Source organism: Dromiciops gliroides, chromosome 1 (genome assembly GCF_019393635.1).
Source record: "Dromiciops gliroides isolate mDroGli1 chromosome 1, mDroGli1.pri, whole genome shotgun sequence".
NCBI classification, from domain to species: Eukaryota; Metazoa; Chordata; class Mammalia; order Microbiotheria; family Microbiotheriidae; genus Dromiciops; species Dromiciops gliroides.
In genome coordinates this window covers 552198230-552208041 of record NC_057861.1, presented here as the reverse complement: position 1 = coordinate 552208041, position 9812 = coordinate 552198230, and the positions used below count along the sequence as shown (strand labels likewise).

The window sequence follows — 9812 nt, the reverse complement described above, 5'->3', positions numbered from 1 at the left end:
CAATACTTTATAATGACAAATCATTTTTACGCACTTTTTTTCGGGGGGGGGTGGCAATTGGGATTAAGTGACTTGCCCAGGGTCATACAGCTAGTAAGTGTCAAGTGTCTGAGGCTGGATTTGAACTCAGGTCCTCCTGAATCCAGGGCCGGGGCTTTATCCACTGTGCCACCTAGCTGCCCCTTTACTTACATTCTTACTCGAACCTCATAACTCAGTGAGAAAGGTTGTGTGTCATTTTACATGTGAAAATATTGGTCCACTGTGGTTAAGTGACTTCTCCAAGGTCACATAGCTGGAAAGTGGCAGAGCCCAGGACTAGAATCCAGGTCTTTAAACCTTAAATTCAGTGTTACAGTTAACAAAAGCAAACTGATGTTAGTTCTGTAATTTATTCTGATCTAGCAGAGGAGTTGTGATAGCAACATACTTGAAGGGAGGATGAGGGTGGGGAGGAAGGTAACACAATGGGATGATAAGAACCACAGCTTTTTCTTTGCGTGTTTTTTTTTTTTTGGAGTGGGGTGAAAGGGGAGAACGCATAGGGCTAATTGATTTCTTTTTAAAAGATGTATGTTCTATAAAGAGAGCACAAAGCAAAACAAAAACATTCAAGCTAACAAGAGCATCTTTTATATGTTTATTGGTCCATTCCTTTAAATTAATTGAGGTAAAGAAACTTTAAAAAAAATTTACAAGCTAATAGTTTTCATCAGGCAATACAAATGATTTTTTTTACCTCAAAGTATAATACTAATCCCATAGTAAACAATAAACAGAATAGGTCTATACACAGATATATGAAAAAAGGTGAACCAACACATTAGTGCCAGCATTGGAAAGTAAACAAAACAACTTTACATCCATGGTGTTGGTAACAAAGAAAAGGGGGGCACCCTGTTTGAAGTGTGATATCTACAGCAAACAAACCACTCCATTGTTTGAATCATGCTCACAGCTAATCTATACACATGCTCTCCCAAGCTCACAAGTTTTCACAGCTTTTGTTTTGGTTTATTGGTAGCAGGGGTAGAGAGGAAAAACAAAGAAACAAACAAAACCCCCACAACTTTTCTGTGAGGAATTTCCCTACTCTTCTGATCTTAGTGGGTTTTAAAAACATTTTTTTTAAGTCAGAAATGAGCAATACAGTACACAGTTTGGACAGCTGGTCAGTTGATAACAACCTAAATAGAATTTTTATCTCTCTACTGAAACAGTTAAAATCTGGATCCAAAAGTTTGCTGGCAGAAATTTATTTCAAGGGGATATATTATATGTATATATCTTCCCAAATGCATTCACAACTGACAGGCACATATGAAGTACAATGGATAATGTCACTTGGACATGACCAAGATCACTTGGGTACAGGGGGCCTCAAAACATCGCTGTTCAGAGATGCTGGTTTGTTATACAAGGAATGTCACAGCTATGTGGGCCAAGTTTACCATATTGACTGTCACTCCTTCCCCCCACACCCAACATTATTTTTCTTACCCACCATTTTGAAGGAGACAGGAAAGAACGGAGTGTTTTTCTCCTGTACTTGTCTCCTTACAGCTGTTTCAGTTGTTGGTAGTAGTTACTCAGGCTTGACCAAAACAACAGAAGATGTTACTGACCCTGTTTAGTAACAGCAAAAATGGAAAATGCCTAAGGGGATATTAAGAGGTCAAGCATTTGGACCTCATTTTACTTCAGAGGCCCCACCAAAAGGGCAATTATGTACCAGGTTGTAGCAGCATGGGTTCCCAGGTTTACCCAGTGAAAGCAAAATGGCAGCTATGCACAAGTGTATATGTAGTACCCTTCACCCACAATTTTAACAATACATTTTTTTTTTTTTTGCTAAAAATGAGAGGGAAAGAGCATTCAATACTTAAGCCAGTACAGCACTTCACTTTTTTGGCATCGAAACTGTAGGATTCAGATCTAAAACTGTGTTCTTAGGTGTCCATGATATTTTTTAAAGTTCCTTTATGGCATTAGGGCATATCCTTAATACTGTTATAACTTGGGAATTTCTTTCTATGAAATAGACTGGAAAAGAATAGCATGCAGTATGATTTGCCAGTATTGATCGATCCCATATTCTTATAATTTAAAAATGCCTAAAATACATTAAATTGTTAACCATGTCCACTTTGAAAAAATGCTTTTATGGTCCCTGGCTTCCCCTCCCCTCCTCCATGGTAATAATAAAAATATATTTGGAAAAAGCAACACTTAACATTTTTTAAAAATATCCTTTAATAAAAGATAGTCCCCATTATGCCCCATTTGTTTTCCGTTTATCCAAGCTAATTTGTTTCTTGAAAAGGGGGCAACTGGCCATCTTATATCAATAGTTCAAATAGAAGACAACTGGAACTTTATACTCATCATTTAAAAACACTACCAGAAGCATCAAAGTGTCTGGATAGATAACAGCCTCAAAAAGTAGTTAATATTTAGCAATTTGCACCATTAAAAGAACAAACAAACAAACAAACCTCAACAACTTGAACCTGCTGATTTCGTGATGCTTTTGGTCATCATCGTAAGATAAATTTAGAATCTGCATCTACACTATACAAATAACCTGATATTCTACTTAGTGTTGATTAAAATATTGACTTACTGGCTTATTCATATCACTGGTCACGATCTAGAGTAGTTTCATTGGCCAAACTGAGTAATGTTGGGTGTTTGTGCCAAAAATATATTTCTAACATATAGGATTAAAACACTGTTGAAACTCAGCTGTCATGAGGGGCTGCCTGCCCAATTTAGATGCTGCCTACCAATGCGTGGCACAATGAATGTCCTGAAACTGTAGGCTCTGCGGTCTTAGGTTGGTCTTTAAATCAAAGGGCAGCCTGTTTTGTTGAGTGGTTCAATGGACTGTCAGGTGGTACTCAATTCCCTTCACAAGGTGACCATTGGTAGGGACAGAGGAACAGGGGCTATAATATATCACTGCCCAGCTATAGATTTAGAGACTAGAGATTTGTGTTACCAAAAAAAAGTTGATTGGTAAAATCTCCTGCCATCTCTAAAAATTAGGAGAAACAGAGGTTAGAGGAGATGAATGGTGTAACCTAGTACATTGTGAGAAAGCTAATGAAAAACTTTGGAGCATACTTTCCCCATAAGACACAGGGACCTGGCAAAGTAGTTTCAGCAAAGCCAAGGGAAAAGACAGCCTAGTTGTCATGGACAGTCGATATGGATGGCATGGGTGGGTGGATCCCTAGGGCTGGCATCCCAGCTAGTTTAGAAGAAGAGGCAAAGTCAGTATTAAAGAGAAGGGACCACAGCAGGTAGCTCTGTGCCTAGTCATCAATTATAGTTAGATTTGGGACAAATTCCATCCTCTCCTCCTCCCAATGCTCATGCCCTCCAAAGCAAGGAAAGTGAGCAAGCAGGAAAGACCTTTCACAGTCATAGAAAGGAATTACACATTGCTCAACAATAGCTCTCCCTCTCTTGAGTTTTCTACCACTTGAGCCCACACCCACACCATTCAACAGCTCCTGCAGAGGGCCTATAAACTCTGATTTGAACAATCATCATTTATATATGGTTGCCAAGTTCAAGTCAATGTTCTAAATAGCAATACCTAGTCATTCAAGTCTGGGGTGTTATTCAGGCTAAGCTATTATTCCATTCAACTGCCTGAGTTAGAAATTCCACCTATGACCAGGTAAATAGGGTGCTGCCATGCCTCCTCCAGTTCTTGCCACTCCTGATAAAAAGTAGCCTCACTCAGGCTCCTCAATAGTCAAGGTCTATTTGCTGTCCTCTCCTTTCTGAAAGGGAAATAGAAAAGGGGCTGATAACAGGTCATGACATGGCTCCTACTTCAAAAATGTCTAGAAAATTTGGGATGTACTATGACTTCACACTAAAAGAAACTTCTCTTAAATGTACTAAAAAAAATGGTCCCCCTAAAGACATGCTGTTTTTTCTGTTGCTGAATCAAAAGAAAGGTGAGAGTTGAGCTTGGCCACAGTAGCATCTTGAAGAACCTTATAAGTAACCTAATTCATAATAATAATAATGCTTTTAAAAAAAAAAGATATTGTATTTAACTTGCCAAGGGTAATTTCAAAGGAATCTCAAAGAAGTAACCAGATCCTTTATTCAGATGCTATAAGTATCAATTAGCATGGTTTTGTCATCTTTTAAAATAAGTTTTTATCAATCATTCCAGTTTTTTTTACATTACCATATTTTCTCCCACTATCATTTCCATCTTCCCCTCTTTAAAAAAAAAAAGAAGAAGAAGAAAAGTACTATTTGTTCTATGAGATAGCTCTCTGAGAGGGGAAGAGGAAATGATAATAATGCTTTTTTGGAGAAACTGATGGCAAACTTGAACATCCATGGTATTCCCTCCCACTCATCTCCACTCTCACCTCCTTCTGCCTGCAATAGAGGAATGACTATGTGATTTCTGACACAATGGTATAAAGGTAAAAATACAGAGTAGTACAGTTATGCTACACCAAGACAATCATATAGATAGCCAGTGGAGAAAATCTGTTTACGGCATATTTTCTTACTTAATAAAATGGACTTTTGTCACCAGGTTTTTTTAAAGTGGACAATGAAAAATTAGAAATTCAAGTCAGAGAACCCATTGTCTGTCTCCTGGAGCTTTTCTGTCCCACTGCACGGTTATTGCAGTTAGAGAAGACTACTCTTCTTCAAACTCCTGGAAATAAAAGTAAGGTTGGGGAGGAAGGGGGAAGAAAGAATAACAAAAGGAATATAGCCATATTAGGCTTCAGACTTTGGGGAAAGAGAAGGGGCAGCCCTCATTAGGAAGGCATTTGGATTGTTAACCTCTTTGGCACATAAGTACTAATTCACACAGCTCAAATGATATCATTCCCTGTATTGACCAAAAATACAACACCTTGGTGCACAGCTATGGTGGGGGGTGGGGTAGGGGTAAAGGACAGTGTTAATTAAGTATTGCTCATCCTTGAGAAGTTGGAGGAAGGAGGAGGCAGTTGGTACTAGAGGGGCTGGTTTATTTATCCTCTATTCTATGACTCTTAGACCTTTCTTCCTCAATTTTACCACTGAAAACCTCTTCCCAAATCAAAGGGACACAGACTCCTCTCTGAGTAAACCTTTCCACAGTAGCTGGTGATGGCCCCATTGGCACACACCCTTGGTAGCTAGGATGCACTGAGGGCAAAGCTTGCCTGTCTAGGCTCTATTTGGCATTCTGAAGCTGATAAACTGATGTATGTGACATTTTTTGTGCAGTGTAAAGTGACCAAAACAAACTGAAAAAAATCTGGAGTCCAAAGACTGCCACACCACATCCCTTTAGAGAAGAGTCCTTTGTTACCACACTCAGCTAAATGAGAGGGGAAGAAAGATCTTGGGAAGGAATAGCTTTTCCCTCCTTTCTGTCCAGGGCCAACTAACATTGAGGAAGCCCTCCCCCACCCCCCAACTTCATCATTACATCACACAGGGGTACTATCACGCTTTGGCAAGATAGCAGGAGGTCAGATACTGGTTCTTATTGTGGCTCTTTTTCCAATGTCCCTTCCTCCCCATCAGTAACAGAACTATATATTTAAAGAGCACTTCTTCCACAGAGGAAATCCCTTGCTTTCTCCAAAGCTTATTTTTTTTTAATTCTTTCACTGAGTCAATCTAATGCATTCTCACTTCTAACAAAAAAGGTGAGTCAAGTATCAGTCTGAAGTGTACATCAATTCTAACAAACTAGGACCCAGATACACAACAAAATCCCGGCATCAAAAACATGGGTTTTTAGAGGTAGAATGATATGCTGAATTGCCATTCATGGTGCCATTCACTTAGAAATGTTGTTTAGAACTCTATGTACCAAAGTAAAAATTCACATCAAATGATTTAAGCATTATGTTAATGGGGCTCTATCAGGGTAGGCAGTACCAAGAGAGACAAAGATGCAGCTGGAAAAAAAAATCTTCTTCCATAATTTCTTGGGCAAAACAAGAAGCAGACACAGCAAAATAGGACCAAAACATACCAAGCAGTCTAACTGATGAACCAACAACATTAATTTTAAGCTTATCTGATACACAAACACTGTAGACAACCATTCAGGAGTGGTTTTGAACCTAAATTAACTGCTTTAAATGTTACCTGGTAAATGTTGACCGGTATATTTAATGTTAATTTCTGTTTATAAAGTGATATTTTAGAGCAACTAGCTCCTGAAAATTCTGTAGCTAATTTGAAGCTTATCTTAGATTTCATAAGGACAAAGCCACATATGAGAGAAAACATACACATACATTAGTAGGACAAGGGAAGAAAAGTTTCCAAAGATGTAGTACAAGTCTGGGCTGGGAAAAAAAGGAACTATTTTCCTTAGGAAAGGGAACATCTCCTTTTTGTTTTTTCTTGGTTTTTTAAAGCTAATCTTGGAATTAATACATAGCACTGATTGCTGTTGAAGTTATCTAAAGGCTAGCTTAAAAAAAAAGAGGTTGCATTTTGAGCACGTGACCTCAAGAATGGCACCTTCCCGTACCAAGAAGGAAGGCTGGAGGTCAAGTGCTTCATAGAGAGCACCTGCACTGTCTTTACAAATTTAGACTGACTGGGTAAGAAAACAAGATCTCTCTGTCACAGACAAGAAACCCTTCAAAAGCTGCACTGACATCTGATTGACACAGTAGAAAATATGAAACTAGTTCTTTAGCTGTGATAAAGGCAAGGTTCACAAAGCAGACACATGAGGAACTGGATGTGCTCCTCGGCCTGAAAGCACTTTGAATGTTTCAGCTTTGGGGCACTGGGTATCCCTTATTCACTACCAGTACTCCATTTAATAAGAAAAAAAAGAAAGAGGATATACAAAGAACATCAAGGAGCATCAATGGTACCTTCTTCATTTGGTACTCAATTTCAAATCGATGATTCTAATGCCAAAACCAGGTTCAATGAACAATTGTATAAGGCTATGGTATACATCTAATCTCCTTGCTGACCCTCTCAGTATATATATACGTGTATATGCATACCTATACGTATATCTCTATGTACGTATACATATGTAAGTGCATATACATGTGTTTATGTATACACACATATATCTGTATGCACACACACTTCAGCTGATTTCAAATGACTTCATATCACCAAAAAGGAACAACGTACATGATGCTAATCATCATGAGCAGACGGCATGCCACATTCACAGCTATAGGCCATGCTTGCTTCACACACTTTAGGCAGAAATGTCAACACCACCTTTTTACCTAGGACAAGCCAACACCCATAGAAACTTCCATTGCAAACATGGAATGTGTGTACAGGTGCTAAGGTCTTCCTCCCATTCTGGATCACAAAGCAGCAGCCAGATTCTCTCCCATTACACATACACATGTAGGGATGGTGGCACTTTTCCCTTCATCTGAAGTCTTCTTAGGTTTCCACTGAGTAAGTCCCTTCAAGCCGTGGAAGTATGCTCCCTTTAATAAGAGATGATGAAATCTACATAGAATCCACCAGGTACTCGGGGTCCAACCAGGAAGCAGATAAGGAATACACAATGGGAGGAAATAGTAATATGTAACAAGAATGGGGTCAAGGACTGAGGGGGAGGGGAAGGGCAGAAAAAAGCCACAAATGTTTCAGTGAGTTGGTTTCCAAATGCCACCTGCCAGGTGGTGTTTTGCCAATCAGCGTGCAGCAAGTGGACTTCCCAGTGAGGGGCATTGTGCACTGGTGTAGACAGAAGGGTCTCTTTGCTGGAAGGAACTTATTTGGTCTCTTGCTTCTCTTGTAGCAGCGGTATAATTGACTCCCACGCCGTAAGGCACTGCAACAACACATGTATACAAAAAGAGTCAGTGTCAGAGTCCATGTGTCAGGGGAGAGAGAGAGAGGGAGAGGGAGAGAGGGAGAGAGGGAGAGAGGGAGAGATTGAGATTGTTTTGAATGTTTCACTGTAGGAAAATGTACTTTAACTCAGCAATGATTATGCAAGAGTTATACCATTTCCCAGTCATCAAACAGGTAAGTACTACTTAGGATGAAAAAAGTACTGAGGAGAAAGGACTTAACTCTCCCCCTGACCTTTCCCAAAGTGAGCCAGCAGATACTTGACCAGAGTCCCTAGATTGTCCTTCTGGATGGCTAGGGGCATCATGTCAGGAGGGTAATGAGGGCTTGCCCGTAGGTGTATGGAATAGCTGTGGTTGCTTCTCCAAATGAGCTGCAAAATCGGTGAAATCTCTCCCTTTCTCCACCAACATCTGATTGGCTTGTTCAGTGTTTGGGAATGGAGAAGTCACTCCGCCTCTTAATGAAAGCTATTGGGAAAGGAATAAAGGGGTCTTCCCCTCCAATTTCCTGACAAATAAGAAATAAAAGTGTTCTCTCCAGATCCTTGGCAGAGCAGACTAAGTCTACCTTAGATTCTCATCCAAGAATCTCCTGGTACAACAGAAATTCCCGGAGCACAAAGAACATGTCCTCTTAAAAAAGAGGGGGTAGGGCAGCTAGGTGGCACAGTGGATAAAGCACCGGCCCTGGATTCAGGAAGACCTGAGTTCAAATCCGACCTCAGACACTTAAAACTAGCTATGTGAGCCTGGGCAAGTCACTTAACCCTAATTGCCTCACCAAAAAAAAAAAAAAAGAGAGGGGGGGGGGGTAAAGAATTTGAATCTTCCTTACCAGTGGAATAAAAAATAAGGGTGGTAGTGACTTTTTGTGAGGGTCACTTATGAGGTTTGTTTGTTTGTTTGTTTATTTATTTATTTATTTATTTTTGGTAAGGCACTTGGGGTTAAGTGACTTGCCCAGGGTCACACAGCTAGTAAGTGTTAAGTGTCTGAGGTCAGATTTGAACTCAGGTACTCCTGAATCCAGGGCCGGTGCTTTATCCACTGTGCCACCTTGCTGCCCCCATTTATGAGGTTTATTTGAGGAAAGAAGAGTCAAGTTCTCTTAGGGTCACAGGTTAGAGGAACATGAAATTTCTACCTACTTTCTGAACAAATTTTCTCTTGTGGGCTTAGGTATGTGGTTATAAATTCTTGCTTTCCTAAAGAAGTTTTGTAAGAGGCTGCTATTAACAAGATGATTACCACCAGCCTCAGGACAAATGGAGGAAGTTACTGCACAAGTCCCTAAACAATTATAAACCCTTCAAGCAGTACATCCTCAGAAATTGTGGGAATTGTTTCCAAACCATTTTTGAAGAACATCACACAAAGTGGATTTTCTGGTCTGACTCCTGGTTTGGTCACTGGTTTGCTGTTTAACCCTGGGAAAAGTACTTCTTGTTCTCATTTGCAGAAAAAAAGGGGTTAAACTAGATGATATCTTACTTAGGTCACTTTCAGCTGTAAGATTTTACCATGTGTAATGAAAAAAATGCACAGGAAGTTGGGTTAGCTGTACCAAATCTGAAGCTCTACTATAAAGCAGCAGTCATCGAAACTATCTGGTATTGCCTAAGAAATAGAGTGGAGGATCAATGTAATAGGCTAGGTACAGGAGACACTGTAGTAAATTACTTTAGTAATGTACTGTATGATAAACCCAAAGACTCCAGCTTCTGGGATAGGAACTCAGTATTTGACAAAAACTGCTGGGAAAACTGGAAGATAGTATGGCAGAAATTAGGCATAGACCAACATCTTACACCTTATACTAAAATAAGGTCAAAATGGGTACATGATTTAGACATAAAAGGTGATCCCATAGGTAAATTAGGAGAGGAAGGAATAGTTTACCTCTCAGATCTTTGGAAAGGAGAGCAGTTTATGACCAAAGAAGAGATAGAGAATATTATGAAA

The 9812-nt window shown here is 39.6% G+C and overlaps 1 protein-coding gene across 1 annotated transcript in view; it reads right to left on the bottom strand.

Moving 5' to 3' along the window:
* Positions 1–632: 632 nt before the first annotated feature.
* The window catches only part of SNX30 (sorting nexin family member 30), a 194781-nt gene continuing 185601 nt past the window's right edge, over positions 633–9812 (bottom strand). The window contains exon 9 of the mRNA XM_043973479.1: positions 633–7825. Within this exon, the coding sequence (XP_043829414.1) occupies positions 7766–7825 (60 nt within the window). The 3' untranslated portion in view covers positions 633–7765. The remainder of the gene's footprint in view (positions 7826–9812) is intronic.